At 54.7% G+C, this 25988-nt stretch overlaps 1 protein-coding gene across 1 annotated transcript; it reads right to left on the bottom strand.

Annotated features, from left to right (window-relative positions):
- Window positions 1-7160: 7160 nt before the first annotated feature.
- Window positions 7161-21630, bottom strand: ONECUT1 (one cut homeobox 1; the record flags this gene model as incomplete). Its single annotated transcript, XM_082060713.1, has 2 exons — window positions 7161-7453; window positions 20550-21630. The coding sequence occupies 2 exons, from the start codon at window positions 21628-21630 to the stop codon at window positions 7161-7163; spliced, it is 1374 nt and encodes a 457-aa protein (XP_081916839.1).
- Window positions 21631-25988: the final 4358 nt, after the last annotated feature.

The following is a 25988-nucleotide window of genomic DNA, read 5'->3' as shown; positions in this document are numbered from 1 at the left end:
GTTGTGTTTTATCAAAATCTTCGCTTTGTTTGTTTTTGTTTTTTTTCTTTTTTCTTTTTTTTTTTTTTTTTACTTTTTTTGTTGTTTTTTCCCCGTTTTGTTTCGTTGCTCTGGAAGAACATCCTCTTGCTCTTGGAATATTTTCCTACCTCTACGGATGTGGGACCTGTGATTGTCTCGGGCGCCCTCTGCCCAGCGGCGGCCGGAGCGGGGCCGGGGGCCGGGGGCCGGGGGACCGGAGGCCGGGGGGGCCGGGGGGCCGGAGGCCGCGGGGCCGGGGGCCTGGGGGCCGGGGGCCGGGGGCCGGGGTACCGGGCTCCGCTCGGCTGGGGCCGATTGCGGGCAGGGGCCTGTGGAAACAGCTACCAAAGCAAGTAAAAGACAATGCTTTGACGGTTATTGTCATTTAACACTGTTGTTCGGTTCAGGCTGCAAAACTAACGCGGTTCCACAGTGCGGATGCAATAAATGCAGAACGGACCGTGAAAAATCGGACTAGGGGAAGGGGAAAAGAAACCGTGTCTTGCTAAGCGCAGCTCTGTCCAGTGCTCGGTGGCTTGAGCTGGAGTCCTAGACTAACGCTTTGTCTCCCCCCTCCCTGTGAAATGTAATTGCACAGCACCGGCTCATATATGCAGAGCAGACATTGAGCCAGTGCTTGCCGACAGACCATTTAATGATCCTGCATTTCAGAGCGTATTTATTGCCCCGTTTCAATACTTGAAGTATAAAAATGTACCTAGAAAGTGTAACTTCTGACCAGAAGCTCGCACCCTGCCCTTGTCCTCCCCGCCCCAACCCCTCCGCTATCCCCCAAGGGAAAACAAGGTACACCCGGAGCTCAGCTACTGTGCGAGGAAAGGAAGTATTTACAGCATCACAAACCATGTCAGCCCACAACATTCAGTTGAAACAGAACCTATTGTTTACGCAAAATAAAACACAGGTGAGTGGCATCCTATTTTCTGTGCCTTGATGCCATCATCAGCTTTGCAGAATTATCATTGTCATTACTTTTCTTTTTTGCTTTTCAATTCAGAACAGTTTTTTCCTCCCTCCAGGGGCTGGGGCAGCCCCGGGCGCTCGGAGGGGTGGGCGCTGCCCCGGCCGTGCCCCCGCTCACCCGCAGCCGGGCTCCGCGGTTCTGCCGCCGCCCCGAGCCCGGCTGGGCCGCAGCTCGGCGGTTGGCGCGGCTGCCCCCCGCGGCCCCCGGGCCGCCCCCGCCGCCTGGGCTGGGGAGGGCGCGCCCCGAGGGCTCCGTCCCACGCCCGCCGCGCCCCGGCCGCCCCGCCGTGTCTGGGGAGCGGAGCCCCGCGGGGCCCGGGGCCGGCCAAGGCGCTTCCGTGAGCAAGGTTTCCAAATTCAAGTCAGCTCTTCTCCCGAGCCGACGCCCGCTACTTGCGCTACCCGTGCGAATGGCGAAGGAAAACAAAAACTCAGCAAAGTCTCTCACAAATGCCAGTGCTTTTAAACATTAAACGACTTTAAAACTCTTTGGATGTGCGGGTCTCACCCGCAAAGCAACCTTTCTAGAAAAAGACAAATAAATTAAAGGAAAAACACACTAATAATGCCTTTCTGCTCTCTAAGTGACAAAAGTACTACCTTGGAACACTCATTTTGGCATGTACAAGGTGGGGCGAGGGAGGCCCGGGGGGTAACCTGGCAGTGTTTGTAACACGGTGGAAGTGCATGCCAAGACAAGGCTGAAGATACACCCTGCAGTCAAGAGAAGCACTCTCCTTCAGTTCATCTCGGCATCGACAATGAAGAGATTGTAACATAAAGCTTTGGCCATTTTTGAATCTACTATATACATTTTTTTTTTTAACTACGTAGTCATAAATTAAAGCAGTGATTAAATAAGCATATACAAAATGTAATTAAATTAAAAATCACAGCACATTATAGAGAAAAAATAGGAACCATTTATCACAGCAGAGAATATTTCTTTTACCCTGTGAAAAGAACATTGACTGGCAAACACAAAGAAATCAAAGCTACGTTTCCCTTCCTTGCGTTCACTGCAGACAGCAACCTTTACCCACTTGGAAACATTCCCAGGAATAAGATCTTCCTTGAGGATAACACAGAAGTTCTGCCGAAAAAGAAAGGAAAAGGAGAAGAAACCCAAACCCGAACCAAACGATATAAAAGGAACGTACAAACAAAACAACCCCTACAAAATAAATAAGAATTATAAAGCTTTTTTAAGTAACCTTAACAATTATCAAACTAGTAAGTTCTGCCTTATCACATAGACTCTCTATACAACATAACCCTAAAGATTTATTACTATGAGGTATTTGGAGGAATTGGTAAAAGCGATGCACGGCCTGTCTGGGCTCAGGGACTCAAGCTGCTCTGGGGGAAGAAGAGGGAACCTTTGGTTTGTCAGCAAGAAAGTGGAAAGAACGTTTTCCTTTGGTATCAAAGAAAGTTTCATTGCATGGTTGCACGGCAAAAGCACCACGGTGAAGAATTATTCCTTTTTTCATTAGTGGCCTTTCTAAGAGGCTGAGGTATTCAAAGAGTATAAGGTGAGAGATAAAGAGGTCAACAGCGGTTTAACACTTTGGTTCAAGCAAGGCACTCGTCCTATGAGTTTACAAAGTTTGCAACATGTTTGCCTAGAGCTTTATTATTATTATTATTATTATTATTATCCTTGTCAGCGTCAGTAGTAGCAGTTGTAGCGAGAGAAGTATTCGTACGGTTATCAGCGTTACCATTAGGAATGAAGACAAGGTTGCACACGGAGTGAAGGTGAGGAGGGGAGAGGGGACGGGGGAAGGAGGAGGATGAGTTCCCTTTACAGACCAAGGCCGTGCATGAAAAATCTTTGGTATTCTTTGGTATCATCAATGTGATTAAAATCACCAATGGAAATCGAGTGAGGTAGCGTCTTTGGTTCACACTATAAATAGTAGATCTTTACACACTTTTTTTTCCTTTTTTTTTTTTTTTTTAACACGTGGAAGTAGCTATTCCTTACCTTTTGCTTCTTTGTCTTTAGCAAATAGTTACCAAATGTATTGTAAAGCTAACCACACCACAATAATAAACCAGGCGGCTAAGCAAAGTCTCAAAATTAGCCCCTGGGCCTTTGAATGCACCCAAACACAGCGAGATAGAAAAGGGTAAGTGCTTTCTCTTTGTTTGCTAAATGCATAGTTTTCATCCTTATGTACAAAGGAGGAGGAAGAGGAGGAGGATAGGAGGAAGAGTAGTAGAAAGAAGGACTGATTCTCTGGGTGAAAATGTCTTGTTTACAACTCAGGTGAAGAGAGGTGTCCTAAGACTCTTTGGTATCAGCTCAGTGGTGTCTCCGGCGCCGGGGGAGCGCGGTGCCCGGGTGGGCCCGGCACCCCGGGAGCTCGCCTTGGTGCCGCTGGAGCACGTTCTCGGGCAGAAAGGCCCGTTGCTGCCTCGCTCGCTCTTGTCGGGTTTGCTTTACCTGAGTGAGGAGAGGAGGCTGAGGCCCCGGGAAGCCAGGAGGGGTTGACGTGGGGGGTACGGGTCAGTCTGATTTTTTTGTGGAAAGCTAATAATGCCATTTACAATGGGGATGGGTGTGGACAGTTCACCTCCTGGCCAGCCTCCCCCGGCGGGTCACTGCGGTCAGGTTGGGGTGCGGGCTGCCAGCCCACGCACCTTCCTAATGCCCCCTCGCCCACGGAGTCACCTGGGACTGAAGCCTCATGTCCTGATGCTCCCAAACTGGTTCAGATTCTGCTCCCTCTCCTAACCCCCCTGGCAGATTTATGTCCTTTTGCTGAATTTGGAACTCGTTTCCATTTTGTCAGGAATGAAGTGAACCGGAAGCCTAACGCTGATTCAACAGGGACGGGCTTTCCTGGGCCAAGCTAAGCGCAGCATTAGCGAGAAGCTCCGGTTCAGGCCGCCCTGCTGGGGAGGGCAGGGTGGGAGCGGGGCAGCGTCGGAGCGGGGCAGCGGAACCGTCCGTGCTCCGGCCCCGCGGCCGGGCCGGCTGCTCAGAGCTAAAACAGCTTCACAGGTGGACGAGCAGCTCCCTACTTATTTGCTTCATGTTTTGAAACGAACTAAAGAAAAGTGTGTTCTTTGCCTATTCAGAATATGAGGCGTATTGCTTATGGGAAGAGTGGTTTTGTTCCTAATGGCTTATAACAAAACCAAAAGGTTTACATATACTTAAACAGACATTAAAAAAATCAAAACACTTAAAATCTATAACTTGTGCATCAGTTTTAGTGTGTGTGTGGATGTATGTGTGCACATGTATACATACATACACCCCCATCAAAATGTGTGTGCATGTATATATACACAGACCTATTCAGGGACTTGCCTGTGTGTGTGTGTGTGTATCAGAGATCCTGAAATTGCATATTGGGTGCAAATTTAATGCTGGTATGAAAGTTCTCTTTGGTTTCAGCAAGTAGTCTCTAAAGACAATACAAAGGAAACACTAAAAAACGCGGCAATGTACCTTGAATTTCCCTGCATTTTTAAATTCTCAAGTTTTAAATAAATAAGGCTTTCTTTTCTAAACTATAAGTACATTACAAAGCAGTGTTTTGCTGGAAAAAAAATAAAATGTTAGTTATCACTGTCCTTTAGTAAGCTTACACTAATGGGGCGGCATTCATTAGCTACATTATAGGCGAGCTTATGAATGTGTCTGCAATGTCTCTGTGGGGATGGAACATTTAAAAGCAAGCTCGCTACAATTTAGGGTAAGCTAGAGACTTGAAAAACTCATGGATTAGATCACATTTGTACAGATAGTTGCTTTGTCAGTCTTAAAGTGGGTTTAACATAGGAAAATGTGGAGAAAGATTCTATGCCAAAAACCTTGGGTTTGTTTGAATATTTTAACAAAGAGATATTTCAGCTGTATTCTAAACACTAAGTGGAAATTAACTGGTTCAGATACCCTGAATCTTGACCAGACCCTGTCCTCTGGGAAAACTACTGGTGCTACAAAATTGGTAACTTTGGTGTCACTAGAATTTTGAGTGGGCTTCATCCCAAACCCAGTATCTGCTGTTGCTGATGCTGGTTGGATTCTGGTTTGCCTTGAATTTTCCTTTCTCTCTTTTATTTTTATTTATTTCTTTTTTTAAGGGTGTAGGTAAGATTACCTATTTCTCATCCTTGCATTGGGCCTATACCTGCATATTTAGTGACTTTGGAATTTAATACACCTAGTACAATTACTACAGTAGTTTGAAACACCGGTTAGAAATCTAACAGGCACATGTGTGGTTTTTAAAGTCTATTTTCCCCTTACGCTAAAATTTAATATGCAGATGTTGCACGCTTTTCTTTTTAATTTATTAGAGTATTAATGGGATGATTTATCTTCTACGGGTCTGTTAGCAACACAGCATTTGAAGCTTTTCAGCTACAAGCTTTAAACTATTTCATGCATTCTCCTGATTAGTAGATGGGCAAGAAAGAACGCCCAGGAGCAAAGCCCAGGCTGCTGCACACAGGTACGAGGCCACAAACCATCAGGCCGCATCTTGGTGCCATGGGAGTTTCGCTATTGACTTCAGAGGCACCGCGACTCAGCCCTCTGAAAGCACGGCCGGAGCTTCCCACAACGCGAGCTGATCTCCTGCCACTGCTTTCAAAGGAACAGACCGTGAGCCTTCAAAGCTATTGCTGCTCCTCTGCCTAGTGAAGTCAATAGGTAAAAAAAAGCTCACTGATGTCAATGAGTATTGATCAGATGCCGAGCCCTGTGGTTTTACATTTCGCGATTCTTTTCATTTTGCATACGGAATGGCTCGGGTCTCCTGTTTGCAGGCTAGATGGCAGAGCTGAGCCGTGTTTCTGTACGGTGCCGTTTGCAAAGAGCGCTGCACAGCGCACAGTGCCCACGTCACCCGGGAGAGCGTCACCCGGGAGAGTGTCACCCGGGAGAGCGTCACCCGGAGCCGTGCACTCGAGAGCGGACGGACATGTATACGAGTGCTGCTGGACACACACATGAGAGCGGCCAGACATGCGCATGAGAGCGGCTGGACACGCACTTGAGAGCGGCTGGACATGCACACGACACCCACCAGACGCACTCGAGCGCCGCCGGACGCGCGCTCGAGCGCCGCCGCGCCGTCCTGCCCGCGGCCGAACAGCCCCTGCCCGGCTCCTCCTGAAGCCAGCGGCACAAGGGCCGAGCGGCCCCCAGGGCAGCGGCACCCCATCGCGGTGCCCGCGCTCCCACGGGGCCGCGGTCTCCTGGGGTGACATTCTTTCTTGCCAATCATGGAAAGAATCAATGATGTGGCTTTACTAATTGCAAATAACAGTCTTGATTACAAGTTTTATGTGTTATACAGTTAGATTAGTTTATACCTATAACTCTACATAGTATTTTGTGTAAAAATAGCTTTGGAATATTAAAATCATTGCAATAAAATACCTGCAATATAATTATTAAATGTGTTCTTTGGTAGCTAGTAGAATTTTTTTTTTATGGATGGAATAGTTTTCCTTTTTAAAATCTGAACATTCCTTAACAAACAAAGAGAATGCACTGGTTTAGGTACCATTCAAAACTTCTTTGCCTAGTTTGAACTTGTTTCCAGGCGTCGCGCCGGTTAAGTTCAAACCACGAAACAGCAAAACTCACACTACCGTTCAAATGGATTCAGACGACTCCACGCGTTGCCGGTCGTGCTGTGGCACAACCCGCTCTGAAGACCAGCCCTGACTAAGTCCCTGCCCACCGGCGTGCACGCGGTGCGGTACACCATACACCTTCATGGCAACTGCTGTGGAAATGAAGAGCCATGTCTGAAGAGATGTCCATCCAACGACAAGAAATCACGATGCTCCAAACCACTAAACAGCCAAGTACGGTGAAGATGATCATGGGTGAAGGTGTAACACCAGTGGTCTGTTTCTCTTCTCTTCCCATTCTGTTTCACTCCCTCCGTTTCACTTTCTTCTTCCTCTCAATTTTTTTTGCAAGTCGTCGTCCTACTAAAGTGTGTGTCTTAGAACAAAGTTGTAATGCAGGTGAAATAAGTCTTTGGTTTCTTTGGACTTATAAATAACATTTTTTTCAAATAGTTCTAAGTATAAACCTGCTATCTTGAGGTCCTGGTCTGTCTTTATTTATTTATTTATAAAGCTTTTCCACCGAGGTTTAGTTCGTGGTTATTCCTTCATGCTTTGGTACAAGTGCTTGATGAAGAAGATGAGTTGCCTGAATTGGAGCTGCCCTCGTCTTGCCACTTATCCAGACTCCTCCTCCGTGCATTCATGAAAAAGTTGCTGACGGTGCTCAGCTCCAACCCAAGCTGCTGGGAAATGGTGATTTGTAATTCTTTGGACGGACGCTTATTTTCCTTGAATATTGCATGTAGAGTTCGACGCTGGACATCTGTGAAGACCAACCGAGGCTTTTTTGGTGTATTCCCTCTATCCTTCCCATGCTCTTGTTCTTTCCTCTTGCATGCTGCAAGAAAGGGGAGGACAGTTAGAGAGGGTGGGCAGAGGAGTCGGTGCTAATAGCTAATTTCTATAGCTTTTTATCAGCTGAGAAATAAGGAATTGGGAGAAACCAGAATGTTACTACAGTCTTACAGGCCAGATGACTATGTATTCTGAACAAGATAAACCACGTTTGGACATGCAGAACAATGGTGTAGTAAATCTTCCTTATAGAATTTCACCTGGTTTCATCTATCATCTCTTCTTTCCCTTTCAGAATGTTGTTATATTTTGCTCTGCATTGTTAAATTTCAAATCTGCCTTGCAGATCACCCGCCAGGCGGGATCGGGGGCTGGGGCGGTGGCTCCGGGATCCCCCGCCAGCTTTGACCGCCCCCAGCTCATCTCTGTTGGCATCTCACTCGGATTAAAGGTTTCCTTGGGAGGACAGATTGCTCTGTCTCACTTTCAAAAGTGTCTGATATTGTCTGTTCTCCCTTTTTTTCTCTAACGATGCCCGTTAATGCTGATTTAGAGATGTATTTCTGGAGGAAATACGGATGTTCTGTCTCTGCCTTACTAGTCCTGATTTCTGTGGAGATCAGTGCTGATTAGATGAAGAATTTTGTGCAGCGTCTCCACCTATCCCATGGTTATTAGAATGAAAACAGCAAATTACTTTGCAAAGGTCCTTCCTGCGTGTTTTATTGCTACCAAGAGCCGGTCTTGGCATGAGGTTTAATTGCTCGAGGGAGGTATAAACATAGTGATCCACCTTTTGTACTTCAGCAAAGGGCCCCTGCGCGGATCGGGCAGCAGGGTGCGGGGGTGCAGAGGCAGCTCCTGCCGGCCCGGCAGGCAGGGACCGCGGCACCGGCGCTCAGCCCCCTCCAGGCTTTCGAACATCTCCGTAACAACACATATTCCTGCTATACATCCTTTCATAAGCAATGACACATTGATCAAATGGCCTGGAATGCCCAGCTCATATCTTCTACAGTTATTTTTATCTGAAAACCTTTGAAGAGTGCTTTGAAGTTACATCCTGACCTCTAAAAGGCTGCGGAGCTCCTAGGCTGAAAAGCAGGTTTCCTCATGCAAGCGAGACCACCGAGGCGGAGCTGCTGCATTCACCGCGGGCATCAGCGCCCACCGCAATAATTCTGCATCCCCACTCAAAGCAAACATTGATAACTCAAGGGTAACAAATACTTTCGCAAGAATAGCCTGTTATTTACTGACAAATATTAGGAACGAGAAACAAAGAAGGTACCAACACAGAATCTCGGTTTTTCGTACAAGCCTGACCATTTGACAATGAGAAGTTCCCATGAGAGCAGCTGCAGAAGCTCAGCTCTGTAACAGCCTCAGCCCCCGCTCTGGCTCTGCCCCTGCTAACCAGCTCCTGCACAAAAGAGCACAAAGCAGACTCAGACAATGTTTGCTGTGCCCAGCACTTCACTTCGGCTCGCGCTGCTTCACACCCTCCTTCTCTGAAGACTACACAAATTTCAGCTCCCACTTAGGTACCTCGTCCAGACCATCGTTTGTCACAAAATCCTGACTATATACATAGAGTGACCCAAGCCAGCGCTGCTGCAGCAGGAATTGTCACGTCACAAGTGACAGTCACAGCAGTAGATGGCACAAAGCTACTTCAATTAGTGGTGTAAACCTCCAGGGTTTTGGTCACAAGCTGGCACGTGAGTTCTCTGAAATCACAGAGAATAACAAAATATGCTTTAGTTTAGCCTGTGAATTAAGACAGATCTTGTCCTCACATCCAAGTTGGCATTCTTCTGCTTCGAATGAAGGACTAATTATATAGTTGTTCAGAGAGAGCCAGACACTGAGTTGCAATTTGGGACCTTATCTGAGTCATGGAAGACTCACACACAACAAGTTCAGTCCTCATGGAACATGGCACAGCCCCAACACATTAAACAGAGGCCTCCGCTGCCCCTGGCAGAGCAGAGCAAAGCAGAGCAGCCCAGCCCAGCCGAGCCCAGCCCAGCTCAGCTCAGCCCAGCCCTGATCCCAGACCCCCCTGCAGCCCCGTCCCCACTGAGCAGCACACGGCCCCGTCCCTGCCGGCATTGCTCCCAGAGCCTTCTTCCACCTGGGGGACATGGGGAACATCTTCACAATGCAGATCATCTTCAGGCAGTGAAAAGCTGTTTCCTTTTCAGCTCTATCCCTGTCAGCATTCAGAGGCAGATTGAGGCAAAAACTTTGCAATATGCTGAATTGTTCCAAGAGCCCTTACAGACAGTGCTGCCAGGCCGCCGGCTGTGAGCAGCAAGGGTGGATACCTCCTTTCATCTTCTGCCTTGTCCAGACGCAGGAATATTAATAGCACTTAAAAATAAATAATGGTGATAATGAAAAACCGTAATAGGGTTTCCTTACGATCGTTTTCCCTGCACTGGAACCAATCAATTTTAATAATAAATTGTAGCTTCCAGCTTGCCAGAGAACAAATGCACACCACAGGATAAAATCTGCTCCGCCGTGAGAGCCTGCCCAGAGCAGGCACAGCGCCCAAGCAGCTCACACCGCGAGGGCTGACGAATTGGGGCCACCCAGCCCGGTGACAGCAGCCTGCGCTCAGCCAGGCCAGGCTCAAAGAAGCCCCACCTGCCTGGGCCAGGTCCTTCTCTAACACCAGATTTCATTAAGTTTCAGGGGCTCCAGAGGCACTCCCTGAAACCCTCATTTCGAAAAACACCCAAGCCTGTCTCCAAAACTGTTTACCACACGCCTTTTTAAGGATCTTTATTTTATGCCCTCGCTCCCTGTGCAGCCACACGTGCCTCCGGGCTGCCCCAGCCCAGCGACGCTCCTCGCAACGCCTTGTGAACAAGCCTTAACAAAGTCTAGTTAAGAAGAAAGCAAAGTGGAGAATAAAGAAAGAGCCACTCTGACTTTGGCAACACACGAGCAGATATGACAATGTAATATTACCCGTGCCAGAAGGAGCCGTATAAATCCACTGCTGAACTCTGGCTTCTTCCAGTCACTTCCATCTTCCCCTGCCCCGAGCAACAGATATTTTTGACACTTGCAATTCTCCTGATACAGTCCATCAATCTATTTTTGTCTCCCTCGGTTCCTCCTAAGTCACCCGAGGGATTTGGCCGAGCTAACTTGCCAAACCTCGTCAGGGCTGTACATGTCACCGGGGCCCAGCTGCCTGCGCGTGGCGCAGAGCTGGGCTCTCGCTGCGGCAGCAGCCGCTGTCACCGCTCCATGCAGCTCCATGCCACCGCTGCATGCAGCTCCATGCCACCACTCCATGCAGCGCCATGTCACCGCTCCATGCAGCGCCATGCCACCGCTCCATGCAGCGCCATGTCACTGCTCCATGCAGCGCCCAGCTGCGGGCAGCACGGCAGGACCAGCCCTGCTCCAACAGAGCTGCGAGCAGAGCGCGTCCCCTGTGGAAACGCACTAATTGCATCTTTAGGATGAGATAGTGAAGGATGAGATTTTGCCCACCTATGATGTGAACTGCGCTGTTCTGTCAGTCTAAAAGTCAAGATTACAGTAAGCTCAGGTGTTAACCCTGACACTTGATCTAGTCTTTCATCCCTAGAGGCTGGATTTCTCTTTAAAAATCTAAGGGAAAACCTTGATTACCATAAATCAATTTTCAGGAGCACATGGTGCATACACACGTGCATAGCTGTATGTGGCAAACACTAATTTGCCTTTCTAAAAACCTAGAGCAAAGAATGAAACCAGTGACTCTCTCAAGAAACCTGCTTTCTGCTGGTTTGATTTGCGCACGTAATAAAATTCCGCCACGTTTTGCTGGCTTATTTTCTGGAAGATTTGCACTGGAGCAGAGAACGGCAAGTCCTGCTCGGGCAAACCCCACTGCAAGCCCTGTGGCCGGCTGTGAGGGCAGGGACCACCGAGCACTGTCCCTGCGAGTGGCCCACCGTGCCGCCGTCACGGAGCACGTGCTCTGGCACAGGACGGAAAAGCAGCAGATCCTGAGAAAGGAGGAGGCGGATTTAGGGGGTTTCAGAGCTGGCACCGAGCGAGCCGTGCCCGTGCACACACAGCCGGCGGGCTGGGGCAGCGGCCGCGTGCTCCGAAGGGACACAGCAGCCACCAGGCCTTTCACCCTGAGGTGACAGGTCACGTTTCCAGCTCTTGCCCGGGTCACTGCTGACCACAAGACATTATCACTTGATGGCCATTGAGTGCCCTGTATGATATGTGGCAGCGGTCTTGGTTCAGCTCCCCATGAGCAGGTTCACCCCACACTAATTTCCGTCACATTTGACACATTATTTGACATGAATTAGCACTGTGGGTGGAAGGCTGAGCCAGACGCTACAGGGAGAACGAGTCTGTAGGAACCCATTTTGTAGCTGAAATGTTCATTTTGGGGAGCAGAGAGGACTGGGGCTCTCTCAGGACTGTGGGCTAGCAGGACCTCGCTGTCTTGCCTGAGGAGGCACCTTCTGATGCTTCACTTCAGAAGGTGAACTCAGCACCGAGCTCTGGGGCTTTCACTACCACCTTCACTGGCCCAGTTTTCAGAGCTGTTTCACCCCTACTATTCATGAGCATTATATTTGCTTCGGACAGGCAGGAGAAAAATAACCAACTGCTTTATGCTTCTCTCGAAAATTGCAGTTCAAGATTCCCAGAAAGGAGTTCCCGAGCTAACGTCTTCCTTGCTGTGGATTCAGAGCAGTCACCCTTCCTGTGAGTGTAAAACCCCAGGAAATTAGTTAGCCCGGCTCAAAGAATGGCCAACAAAAGCCCTGTGTTTCTGCACGTGCAATAAGAGACATTTTAGACAGACTTGAGGGAGTTCTCAAAAGTTTTGTGATGATCATCGTTTCCTACTCCTCTTGCAAAGCCTGGTCTTTCAGCTATCCAAACCTCACATGTACAGGACTCTTTCAGAGTTCTCTCCTCACCCGTATCTTCTAACCTCTATTGTGTTAGGTCTATAAATGCTGGGACCTGTCAGAGCTACAGTCTGAATTGTTCCCACTAAGACCGAGCACCTGGTGACAGCTCAGCAGAAGAAAGTAGTCAAAAGTTAATGGTAAATTCATGGTGATGATAATACATAATAAAGTATGATAAGCGATTCTGCACAGTGTTCCCAAAAGCTTCAAGCCACCGTAGGATAAGGCCATTCACACATCAGTGATGAAAGTCTACATGGTGACACGGTTCATTGGTTGCTGCCCCAAACTTTCCCCTTTCACCTGTAGAGAGTATGGGCTATTCGGAAGTGTCTGAACCCACACTCAATTATTTCTTGTTTCTCCTACTCCTGGCATCAGTCAGCATTTCACACTTGTCTCTCTGGTGATTTGTATTTACGCTTATTTAGAATGTGAGGGTATCCATCTACTCAGAAGTCATTTGATGTGTATGTTGTTTCCCCGCCTCCAGCCCAGGCAATGCTCCTCTTCTGTTTGTTGAAAAGAGATCAAAGTATGTTTCTATATGGGAAGTTCACAGATTGACATCAGCCTGCCAACATATAGATCCCAGCTGAGAGTGAATGGTAAACATCTCACTCATGTGCATTGTATTAAAATGAGTGACCTTAATTTGCTGCTTCTGGTATAATAAAGTGCATCTGACTGAGGAGCACTGACTCAACAATTCGGGATTCAGGGGTTTACACAAACTTACAGTATTGATGGGTCTGTAACCACTCGGGTGAGCTGACATCACCGTTACAGAACACGTTGCTAAGTGGATCAATCAGGGGAAAGCACCCGATTTTCCTGCGATATCATTTGAAGCAAATGTTACATTTCTTTAGCTGGGTCTTTAGTTAACCATATTACTGTGACAAATATTTCTTTGTCTAGCATAAGTAATTAGAATTTAATCACTTTAACTGCATCTTAATTACCCCAAATGAATTGCAAGGACATTTAATAGCAAAGATTAAATTGCCTTAATGAATGATTTTTGCGACTACATCAATATTTTAATCGCGTTAGCCCTTTCCAGCGCCCCCCAAGCCCCCGCAGCGGCGCAGGCATCCCCCGGCCCCTGGGTGGCGCCCGCTCCTCGCCGCTGCCGCTGCCCAGCGTGGGGTGCGCACCGCACCGCGCCGAACCTCACCCGCGCTGCTCCGAACCGCGCCGAACCACACCCGCGGTGCTCCGAACTGCGCCAGACCGCACCCGCGCTGCTCTGGACCGCACTACTCCCTACCGCACCGAACCGCGCCGAACCGCACCCGCGCTGCTCTGAACCGCACTACTCCGTACCGCACCGAACTGCGCCGAACCGCACCCGCGCTGCTCTGAACCGCGCTGCTCCGTACCGCGCCGAACCGCACCCGCGCTGCTCTGAACCGCGCTGCTCTGAACCGCACTACTCCGTACCGCACCGAACTGCGCCGAACCGCACCCGCGCTGCTCTGAACCGCGCTGCTCCGTACCGCGCCGAACCGCACCCGCGCTGCTCCGAACAGCACCCGCGCTGCTCCCTACCGCACTGCTCCGCGCCGCTCCGCCAGGAAACGCCGCCTGCTCCGCACCCTACACCGGGCGGCGGCACCGCCCGCTCCGCACCCGCTCCGTGCCGCGCCGCCAGGGAGCGGCCGCTCCGCCCCGCCCCCGGGAGCACCGGCAGCCCCGCCCCTGCGCGGGTTTACCGGGCACATCTTGGTGCGGAAGCACACCGGAGCTGCCGGCTTTGCGCTGCGGTGCGCACCCGCACGCTGCCGCACGCTTTGAACAGCGCGGTGGGAATGACTTTCCCCCGGGGGTCCGCGGCGCCCGGGTAAAGGGCTCGGCGTTATTCCAGGTTATTCCCTTTCTGCTGTCCCAGCCCGAGGCTCTGCTGCAAACGCCAAAAATGGAGTTTCTGAGCGGTGGAAGTGACGCAATCCATCGCAAAACCTTCGCTGGGACATTAAGGCTCGTCAGATTTACTTAAAAACCCGGCCAGTTTCTCAGGCTCCTTTCCTAAGGACCTACCTGCTCGTTCCCTGTTCCCCTGTTCAAATTTTTAAGCCCTCAGTCAATTCCGACAATATATTCAAAGTAGCGAGATATGTCTCAAATAAACGAGAAATACAGCAGTGATGACATCAAGAAGTTTCTCCGGTTTGGAGGGCGTTACGGCAGTAGTGTGGCAACCAGCCTCTGCGGGGAAGGGCTGCGGACCTGCGAAAATCCGCCTTCACTAATTGCACCGCCTGTGGGTAACTTCTTACCGGCAGATTTAGTGTGCACGTAGCAATGTATGCAGTATTGCCGTACCTTAAAAATATCCATAACCTTAGAGCGGGATCACTGCAGCAGCTTCTGCAGCGAAGTCGCTAAGGAAGAGCCCCCCTCACCATCTGATTTAATACTTTTAGCTATTTGAAGCAGCGGCATTTCTAATGGTCCACCACAAAGTGCTTGCACACACCAACGCCGACATTATACAGCCCGCAGCATCTTGCGATGCTGCTTGCACACCTGCGAAACAGCAATCCACCGCGTTTTAATTGCCATTTGAGCTGCACATAAAATGTTACCACCGAGACTTCCTATCTCCCTAAAATGGGAAAAAATCAAAACTACTGTTGAGCTAATAAATTGTCCCTATAAATTACTCTTTCAGCATCATAAAACTGACTTCCTCTTAAGCAAAATGGCTCAAGTAAGCTGCATTTCCGAAGAAAGTCAGTAAGCATCGGTCGCTTCTCTGTCGGTATATGATTTATCCAGATAGATTTATATTTTAAATGCAAATGAACTTTTATCGATTTGATCACGGAAGTACTCGACATGATGCCACGCTAGGTCCCTGCTTGGTCCTCAGGAAAAACTCCCCTCGATGCCTGTACTCTTCAGGTTAAAGCCACCAGCACTTCAACAAAAGCCTTAGGTCTCTCTCGAAACGGACTTGTCCCTTGTGTGGAGATTATGGGGATCCTTCTGCTACACAGAAGAGAGGTAAAGGCTGCCTGAGTCAAAGCACGAGCTTTGGTTTAGTGCCGGTACGTGCCAACCCAGGCACTGTGCATTTCTAGATAATTTTGGCTCAATCTACCCATCACTTCCTCGCTGCATAAAGGGCAGGTGGCACACAGCAGCACCCAGCTGCAGTGCCCGGGCTCCCCACGGGTGGCACCTGGGGCAGGTCAGTCCTGGCGCCGCGCACCTCTCCTCTGCTCCTGCGGCACCCCGACCCGTGCGGCTGGCGGGGCCGGGGCAGGGCCACGAACGGTTACAGGGCTGCAGGGAACTCGCTGCCGCTCAGGCCACCCGAGGGAGGGAGGGCACGAATCCCCAAGTCAGGTGGCGCCGGGGCCGCGCAGCCCGGCCGGGAGCCGAGCCGCTGCCGCTGCCGCCGCCGCGGGCAGCCCGAGCAGCGGGGAGCCGATTGAGCCCGGCCCGGCCCGCCGCAGCGCAGCCCCCATTGCCGCTGCTGTTATTCACGATCCATGCGGCGCTGCTGCCCACCGGGGCCGGCAGCCGTGGAGCGGCCCGGCAGACCCCAGCAGCCGGGCTGCGGGCGGCCCCGGGCGGGCTCGTCCCGCACCGGGAGGGCGGGCTCCGCCGGGGCTCGCCCGGGAGCGGGGCCGGGCCGTATCGGTGGTCGCTGTCCGCGGTGCTGAAGCTGCGCCGTCCGCGCTCGGCACGAGGGAGCGCGGCAGCAGCGGACGGAGACGGCGCGGACACCGGTGCAGGGCACCCGGCAGGATGCTCCCCGGTCCGCAGCGCTCGGCAGAGCCGCCGATTCCCGGCCAGAGGGAGCTGCCACCGCCTCTGCCCCGTGCAGGCGAGTTGCCCGGGCCGGCGGGACCGTCTTCCGCCCGACGGCGGTCAGTAGATGGCGCAGAGCCTCCGGGAACAGAGGGGTAACGTGCGAGGGCTGCGGGCGGCTCGGTGGCACTGGCCGGTCGGCGCGGCCAGACGGGGCGGACCACGCCGGCATCGCGCCCACAGCCCGGCCGTGTGGCCTCGGCCGTGCCCGCGGTTGAGAGCGGTACCGTTTTGAGGCTATTTCATCCGAGCGAGGGTGGGAGTGGGACATGATCACACACCCCCCTCTCGGCGCCTCCCCGCCACGCGGCGGGTAATTAAAACAAACAAACAAATTAACAAACGAGCACGGGCCGAGCCGTGCTACCGGAGGCGGGGGCTCCGCGGGGCGGGCCCATCCCGGTGCGGAGGAACGCGGGTCGCCATTGCCCTGCCCCGCTCCTCCGCCTCCCGCTGGGCAAACATTAACGAAAGGCAAACGCGGCTGTGTGTGAGCGGCTGTAAATCAATCCCGCCGCAAGGACACGGCCGGCAAACAAGCGCGGCTCCCAGCGCCCGCCTCCGGGCCGGGGCACATTGTCTCGGCCCCAGCACCGCCTTGGCAGCCGCTGTCCGTGCCCGCGATGCGCGGAGCCAGGCCCACGCCCGTCCCCGCGGCGTCCGTGCGGCCCGCAGGGTGGGAAAGGGCCTCTCCCCCGGGCCCGCACCGCGCTCGGGGTGTCGGCGATGAAGCCCCCGGTCGATGCCCTCCGCCTCCCTGATGCAAATGCGTTTATGCAAAGTCCCCGCCGGGTAAATATTAAACAGGCCCTAATGAGGCAACCGGGGCCGGGGAGGCATCGACCTTCCCCGGCGCACGCTTGGGGTGGCCAGCGGGGCGAGAGGTGTAAACGGCGTTCATTAGATATCATATTTAATGTGGAAAACGCTCTGATTACTGTATCGATTTCTTTACAGTTAATTTGGCGAGAATTTCTCGCGGTCTTCCCAAGGCTTCTTCTTAGCCGGGATTCACGTTGGAGGGAGAAAGAAAGGAAGAGTGGAGTGCAGAAGAGAGATTCAGCTGTGAAAAATAACAGTCAGGTCACAGGGGAACACCGAGAAGCTCTAGAGAGATGGGTCACCCGTCCCGCCTGAGCCCCGCGGGCGAGCGCGGTTCCTCCCCGGCCGCCGCTCCCCTCGCCCGGCTCCCGCTGGCCCGGGACGGGCTCAGCTAACCCGGCCGGGAATCGGCCGAGGAGGGGCCCCTTCGGGACGAGCTCGCTCGCAGGGCGCACCTGGGCAAATAGGATCCCTCCTGCCGTAGATTCAAAGGAGCCTCTGGTGTCCCTTATACCCCTCTGGGCCGTTCCCGAAACGTTTCTTCACCGTGTCTGTCCCCCGAGCGCTTCTCTCCCGCCCTGGCGGCGCAGCCTGTGCGGGGCCGGCCAACGGCCTTCAGGCAGATGCTTTTCTAATAACAAACGGCTCGAAGCAGATTGTTTTTTTTCCTGAAAAGGCAAGTAGGCAAGTATTTTTTTTTTTTCCTTTTTTATCGCCTCCTATTTTCCCCGCACTTACGAAAATAACCTGAAATGAATTCAGCCTTAAATCGCAGCAGGCTGCAGAAGGGCTGTACGTTTTCTTTGAACCGTATTTATTTTGTCGGTTTCCCTTCACTGACCTTCCAAATATCAATGAAGGCGGGGAGAGAGGGGGAAGGATAACTAATGGAGAAATGGTCAAATAGATAAATATTCAGTGATGGAGGGGAAGCGAGAGGGGGACTGACAAAGGAAAAGAGAACAGAGGAGAAGGAAGATGGGATGAATAAGATGGAGGCTGGAAGAGGTCAGCTTTGCAATTAGCAGTTCTGCTTACATTTCAAGAGACAGCCCAGGAAGTGTCAAGACCTCAATCCTGCTTCCATGTAACTACCAATTTTTCCTCTATTTGTCGGAGCTTCTGTAATCTGGGAGGTAGGAATCCCCCAGGGATGGCTGGAAGGGGCAAATCCTGAAGATAAAGTGCTGGCAAAGACCACGAGGCCTAAAATAAGCAGGCTCCATCCCTCCGCCTGCAGGAAATCAGAAAGGGAAGAAATGAAGGCGGCAAGGGCTCCGCTCTGGGTATTTATCTACCTGATAATTCTCTAAACGCCCGGGAGTGAGTTATAATTTGGACGTGAAATTTAATTTGCGTCGGCTGGAGTAATTTATGATACTTTGAATGGATGTTCATACATCAATATCAATCGGGGCAGATTCTTACCACTTAGTAAGATCATCGCACATTTAAAACCTGCACAAAATAAAATCGATAGTTTATGCATTTACAGCAGATTGCCGGCAGCTCAGGACGCGCAGCGCGGAGGGGCGCGCAGCCTGCGCGGGGCGGGGGACCCCGCGGGCCGCCCCCATTGGCTGGGACACAGCGCTATGCAAATGAGCACGTGCTGCCCGTGCCCAGGGTGGGCAGCGCCGGGCGAAGCCCCCGGCAGCGCGGGGGGAGCGCTGGGGACCCGCGGGTGCCCGGCCCGGCGGCAGGGGACGCGGGGACACTCGGGCGCAGGCGGCCCTCTCCGACCCCCCCGGCTGCCCAGGCTGCGAGCCCCGTTTCGCCCCGGGGAGGGCGTTTCTGCAAGGTGCCAGCTTTCGGGTTTCATCGCAAAGGGAAGGCAGAATAATGAGGCTTTGTCTCTCTAACGGGATTACCAGGATCCGTTTATGCGAGGGCAGCGCTGAGGTGGCTGGAGGAAGGGGCGGTTTGGGGACAGAAGCGAACAATGGATCTCTCCGGACCCGGCAGCTGGGCAGAAAGCGGCCGCGCCGCGGGGAGCTGCCGGCTCCTCCCGGCCGGGCCTGCAGCCGGGCTGGCAGAGCTTCCCGGCCGGCAGCGCCAGGGAGGGGATGCCAGCAGACTCCGAAGCGAGGGGTTGTTTCCAGTATCGATCTATGCAAATGAGCGGAGATTCAGGTCGACCGAATCGTCGTAAAAATACGCTCCGAATCGAAGAAAGTTGGCCTTTGCAATCGTTACGGGGATACTGGAAACACAAACTCCATCCTCCCCTCATGGGTAGCGCCAGTAAGACGAGGGTTTTCTCCTGGTGGGGTGGTTGTAGAGGAAGGGAAGGCGGAAGGGGCATTTTCTGCGAGCTCAGACCTTTGAAACTGACTCCGCAGGAGAGCAACGTCCTCCCACCGGCGTGCAGCGCAGGGCCAGCTCCAGCAGGAAGGGCGATCCTGCCACGGGCCCTTCCTAGCACTGCCCTAGGCTTCCGAAACGAGGAGGCTGGCTGAAACCAGGCGAGGAGCACGGCGGGGACCCACCGAGTGCCCGCACGGTCAGGACGCAGTTCGCAATTCCCATCGTCGTGGCAGCCGAAAGCGCAGGATCATTTGTGCCTTTGAAAGGAGTAGATTTGGCCTTTCTCTTATTTTTGTCTCTGAAACGGTTCAGTGACCCCGGCTCCAACTCGGATTGACTATCTCGCATTCTCCAGGGACAAATTAATGGAGACCTATCACTTAATTAACAAACCCTCACTCACGGCATATTAAACCCGGGCTCTGCACTGGGAGGGCAGGCTGGCGGGTTTGGGAAGGAGGCAGAGTAGAACAGAACCGACCGGGAGGGCAATCTCCGATTGCAGATACAACGGGAACCCCGACACGGACTGCCTCTCTGATGCATCCACGCAAAATCCAAACTCCACTGCCTGATGGCAATTACAACCAATTAAAGAAAAAAAATATAACGATTTAAGTCAACACCATTGCTCAGCCACCACTCACACGCCGGGCTCGTATCGTCTGTAGGAAAACCATGTCCCAGCACACTTAACCCAACCCGAGCGGTACGCGGAGCCAAGACCGGCCCGAGCCCCGCCGGGCGCTGGGACCGGAGCCCGTCGCCCCCAGGGCCGCCTCCAACAGCACAAAGCAGGCGCACCGACTCCTCTCGGCGGTGCCTTTAGGGGGTCCCCCGCACCCCGTCCGTGGGCCGTACCGGTCCTGCTCGGCCCAGCCCAGTCCAGGTGTCGGCAGCACCTCGTTACCGGGCACGCTGGGCACTGTCCCGCCGGCGACAGGCGAGCCTAGCGGGTTCGCCCCGCCCGGGATAACGGGGAAAGCCAGGGCGCCGCAGTGCGCAGCCCGAGCCCCGGCTGGGCTTTGTCTGGCAGCCGGGAGCACGGCGCGGAGGAACCGGCCGGTGCCGGTGCGCGGAGCCGGGAGGAGGAGCGGGGACAGGAGAGAAGCGGAGCGGCGGAGGGGGTCCGGGGCTACGCTTCGGGGACAGGCAGGGACCGGGGAGGCCTGCCCAGGCCCGGGGCCCCAGCCCCGCCGCCGCCGTGCCCCGACCGCCCCGCAGCGGGCTCACCTGCCAGCCGCAGAGCAGACATCCGCTGAAACTCCGGTTCCTGGAGCCACTTCCACATCCTGCGGAAGGTCTCCCGGCCGGATTTGAGCTTGCTCCAGGGCTTGGGGTTCCTCAGCAGGTCTGAGAGGGTCCCTTGAGAGCGGCACAGCACCCTCTGGGCGAAGATAGCCTGGGGGATGCTGTACCGCTTGAGCTCGGTGGTGATCCTCTGAGCTACTTCTTTGGTATTGATTTCTTCCATTTGCCCTGAATTACTTCCACTGTTGACCTGCGAACCAGTTACAGAAGGGTTTTGCTCCCTGGCAGAGCCCAGGATCTGCCCGTGGCTCTGGGCATTCAAGTGGGCATGGGGGTGGTGTGGGATCCCGTTGATAGGCACCATGCCAGCGGAGGTGGGGGTGAGGTGTTGGTCGCCATGCCTGGCTAACATGGCAGGGTGGTGGGCTTCAAATCCGTTTGGGGTGAGCATTTTCTCGGCGGGCATGGTGGCACTGGGGTGAGCGTAGTGGGGCAGCCCTTGCTGGGAGTTGTGGATGCTCCCCAGGCCCGATCCAGACAACGGAGAGAGACTCTGCCCCATGCCGGTAACATCCTTATGGTAGGGGGTGTAGAGATTGTTCATAGACGCCAGACCCCTCTCGTCCCGCATGAGCGTGAAGCTGCCGCTCACGTTGCCCGGTATCCGCTGGTGGGGGTGGTGGTGGTGGTGATGGTGGTGGTGGTGGTGAGGGAACTTGTCCGAGACCGTCGAGATGGGAGGTAGAGGCTGCAGAGGGGTTAACGTGGTGTAGGTGCTGCTCATGCTCATGCCGGGGGGTGTCTCGCAGGCCATGGTCATGGTGGGGTGCAGGGGGCCCGACAGCGCGTGGTCGGGAGGCCGGTGGTGGTGGTGGTAGTCGCCGCCGTCGAGGATGGACGCCATGCCCATGGAGCGCGGGTGGGCAGGCAGGTGGCTGCCGCGGTGGGCCACCGCGCTCCGGTGGTGCGGGCTGCCGCTCATCAGGTCGGCGGCGGCGGGCACCGGCTCATGGCTCACCCCGTGCAGATCGCCGATGTTCTCCATCGCCAGCTGCGCGTTCATCGTCGGCCGTGCGGGCGGCTGGACCGCACATCTATCTGGTGGGCGGCGGGGTGTCCCGGAGCTCTTCGCGGCGGCCGCGGGCCGGTTCCTCCCGCGGGCCGGCGGCGGCGGGCGGGCGCTGTGGGCTGGTGGCGGCGGTGCTGCTGCCGAACCGGTGCCTTGTCCTTTTCTTTTCCTTTCTTTTTTTAAATTTTTTTTGGTTGTAGTTTATTTATTTGGGATTTTTTCCTGTTGTTCAGTGACACCGTCGGGCCGGTTCTATGGCCCCCGCTCCCTCAGGCCAGGCTCCGCAGCCGCGGCGGGTGTGTGGCCGCGTCCCTCGCCATCTCTAGCCATGGCTCTCTCTGCGCTCCGCCGTTTGGACGCGGCTCCGCTGCTGCAGCGGCGCGGCCGCTGTCCGGCGCATGCGCGCGGCGCCCCCGCCCGCCCCGCCCCCCGTGACGTCACCGCCCCTATTAAGGAAGCGAGCCCGCGCGCCGGCGGGCAGAGCTGTCGATGTCGCGCGGCCCCGCGCCCCCCGGGTCCCAGCGCCCCCCGCCCCGCCGGGCACAAAGGGCCGCCCCCCCACCCCCTCCCGCCCCACTCCGGGGGGCGGCTCCGGGCGTTAGGGCCGCCCGCCCCGCCCCTTCGGTGACTCCGCGTTTTCCGTGAGCGCGGAGCCTCCTCTCCCTCATTTCACCGGCAGCTTCCGGGCGTGAGACCACCCTGCCCCGGGGCGCCCGCGGGCCGTGCCCGCTCTGTACCCCCCGCACCCCTCGCCGTGTCCGCCCGCGCTGTCCCGCAGCCGCCGGATCACACACGCCCCGCGACCTGCGGATCGCTCCTCTGCGCTGCCGCACCGCGAAACTTCCCGTTACGCGGCCTGGGGAGGGTCGCTGGGAACCCCGAGACACTGCGGCCGGGGTCCAGCCGCGGGTCCCCCCTCCCACTCAGGTCTCGCCCCGCGCCCTCCCACAGGCTCTTTTGTGTCACCCCCTCCCCGTAGCTGCGATCTCGATGGGTCCGAGCGGTTAATGCCATGAGGAACCTCCGCCACGCCGGGTACCCTGAGTGGCTCGGGGGCCGTGCCCGGTGGTGCAAGGAGAGCATATGCCCGAAGCTCCCAGCAGCCGGATATGCCGCTGGTTTTCTTTTATTTTTCCCCAAAAAAAGAAAGAAAGAGAGGAGGAGGAGAAAGAAAAAGCGAGCCCACCCGCCAGCCCCGCTCGTTAGTTAAGGTGCCTTTATGCTGGAAGAAAGGGCAGATGTGCCTATTGTTCGCCCATTAACAATAACGAACCACGCCGGGCAGAGTGCAGCGTGTGCGAGGCGCCGAGCGGCGGGAGGGACGGGGCGGGCCGAGGCGCGCCGCGGGAGAGCCGCGGGGTCGCGGCCAGAAGGCACCGGACCGGCAGCGCACAAAGGCCGCCCCGCCTCACGCCCCGGCCGCCGCCGCTTCCCCTCGCTCTGCCGTCGGAGCCCGCGGCAGCTCTCGGGCACCCCGCGGAGCCGCCTGCCCCCTCGCTCCGGCGAGGCGCGGGGCCAGCAAGCAGGTCCGCACCGCGCTGAGGCTCACCCAGGAGAGCCCCGTCTTGTCCATGGTGAGGGGGGCAGGACTGGAGCACACAGGGGTTATTTATGCCGGAGCTATTGCCCAAACGTAATTGCCAAGGCCTGCGGAGGTTTCCCGGAGAGCGAGGGGACTCGCTCCCGCACCGGTTCGGTGAGGCAGCGAGGCCCCTCGCCCCGCGCCTTGAGCCCAAAATATCCCCAACTCCCGCAGCAGCGGCCGAAAAGGGGGGCGCGGAGAGGCCTCGGCGAGGAGCCCCGCCGTCGGAGCCAGGCCTGGCCCCCGGCACAGCGCCTGCGGGGACGAGGTGTGACTCTCCCGGGGGGTCTAGGCGAGGAGACCGGGCCCGTCCTCGACCGCGGTCCTCCGTGGGGTGCTCACGGGGAACCGTGTCCTGGGAGCCCAGCGTGGGGGCCGCTGCCCGGGATCGGCCGTGGCCGTGTGCACAGTCGGTGTGTGCGTGCGCTCGGTGAGCTACAACAGCCCCGACGCCGGGCAGGCTCGCAGGAAACTTAAAATCACGACAACTACCTGCTAAGCGTGGTGCGTACACGGCCGTGGAAGCGCGTATCGTCAGGTTGTTTTTTCCCCTATAAATTCAGAATTTCCTTAGCGGATTTATTTATTCATCCAATTAACACACACACATGCAGATTTGTAAGAATTTCTCGCCATTGCATCAGGTCTCCGAAGACACCCCCTACTCACCTCCGCTCATTTTCTCTGGGTGCACGAAGCTACTGCATCTTTTATTTCGCGCTGAAAAACACATAGAAACCCCGCACAGCTCCTACCTCTTCAGTCACTCACTCGTCCCTAAATGCTTCCACGTTTCTCTGAATTTTTGTAACGTTAACAGTGTCTCCGTTTCTTATAGCGAGGGATAGATAAGGAAGGGTGTATCTGCGAAAGAAGAAAAAATAGACTCGAAACCTAATTAATAATCTCAGGAAATGTTTACGATAAAACAAACCAAAATTATCAACAGCATTTCGAGGCCAAAGTGAACGGCTGTGATTGTTTCCCAGGCCAACGCGAGGTGATGTCACAGATCTAATCGAAACGTTGTCAGCTTCTTCATTATCAATATATGTATACAATTTACAGTTTAATTAAAAATATTTAATCTCTACTCGTTCAGCGATTAGTTACCAAAGCAAACATCATAGTGAATACAAGTTACTCCCTCGAGCTTGTAGAAAATTACAGCATCAATTTTTTCTTCAAGAAAAGAGCATAAAACCAAACGCCTAACAATTCGGGGAGTCCTGTGACACACCGGCCGCTGGCGGGGTTCAGTTTCTAAGCTTAGACAAGAGCGGTCGTATATTCGCACCCACCTTCCCCTAATTCTACAAGTATCTTTTAAAAATAATTTTTCCCGTTACTTTTTGAAGGGATCCCTACGACGAAGCGGCCCTGGCGCGCAAAATCCGCGGGTACGGAGGACTGCGCAGGACCGGCGGTGCCGCGGTTCCCCGACGGCGCCCGGGTCCGGCTCGGCCGCAGGGCGTCCCGGGGCCCCCGATGGGCTCGCAGGGGCCCGGGGCTGGGAAGGCGAGGACGGCAACCGCCCTGCCGCCCCGGCTCCCGACCGTCGGGGGTGCCCGGCCGTGGGCTCCCCCGGGCGCGGACCCGGCGCGGTTCCCCCCGCCCCGCCGGCAGAGGGGAGAGCGTCGGGAGAGATCATTTCGGTGCGCTAATCAATTACTGCTTGTGCAGTCAAGTACCATACATTTAACAGAATAATCGTTACCGCCCTTAAGTCTTTATTTGATCAGCAGATACTCGGAGCGGACTTAAAACGCAACTTTGCTTGTTTGAATTGCGTTACGTGTGTGTGCTTTTTAAATCCGAGATAATGACACCGTGAAACGGCCGTAATCTCCCGCCTGACGCCAGCAAACACCGCGCGGCCACCGCGGCCCGCCCGGACGGGGCGGCCCGGCCCGGGGCAGCGATCGCAATGCGCTGCCGTGGGCCGCACAGAGCGGGCTTACAGTTTTATTATTATTTCCCTTTCAAAAAAAATAAGGAAACAATCGCGTACGTGCGCGCTGCCGCCGCCCGCACCCTCCCGTCCCTGCGCGGTGACAGCTTGCGGCACCCGGGTCCCCTCGCGCGGGGGAGCGTGTCAAAGGTGACGCTCGAAGGCTCCCAAAGCCAACAGCTGCCGGGGGGGATTAACTTTTCCAGACTTTCGCCTGTCGAGCTTCTTGGAAACTTGCTTGGTGACAAAAACACATACATCTGTCGGGGGCAGGCAGAGAAAAGAGGGCTGCACGGCCGGGGCAGGCGGGGGAGGGCCCGGCTTTCAGGGGAAGCTGCGACGGGGCGGGGGCGGCGGGGGCTCGCTGCGGGTGCCCGCCCGGAGGGGTCCCGGCTCCCCCCGCAGCCCTCGGCCACGCTCTTCTGCCCGAGGGGAGCCGCGGCCAGCCCGATGGCTGCAGTGCGGTGGCCGGGCTTGCTCCCAACCTGCCAGGCAGCCCCCTTGTCCCCTCAGGTTCCCCTCCGAAACCGGCATCTGCCCGGGCTGGGGGGCGCGGAGCTGGGAGCGGGGCACCGAGAGCCCCCCGGGCTGTGGGGCGCTGTCCCGGCCGAGCCGCCGCGATCCCACTTTGCACCCCCCGGAGCAAACCGCAGCGCTTGTTAATGAAGGAACTTATGGAAGATTGCAAAACACCGTAAATAATTTAGCATTGTATTTCAGGAAAAAAAATAGCTTTCTTAAATCATCTCCTCAATATAACTTGCAGACTTACAGTATGGCCCTGGTAAGTCTAAATTTTTAAAGTAGCAATATTCAAAG

This window comes from Streptopelia decaocto, assembly GCF_964273445.1.
Source record: "Streptopelia decaocto genome assembly, chromosome: 9".
In the NCBI taxonomy this organism is placed as follows: domain Eukaryota; kingdom Metazoa; phylum Chordata; class Aves; order Columbiformes; family Columbidae; genus Streptopelia; species Streptopelia decaocto.
The sequence above is the reverse complement of the archived record's forward strand: the minus strand, read 5'-3'. Positions and strand labels throughout refer to the sequence as shown.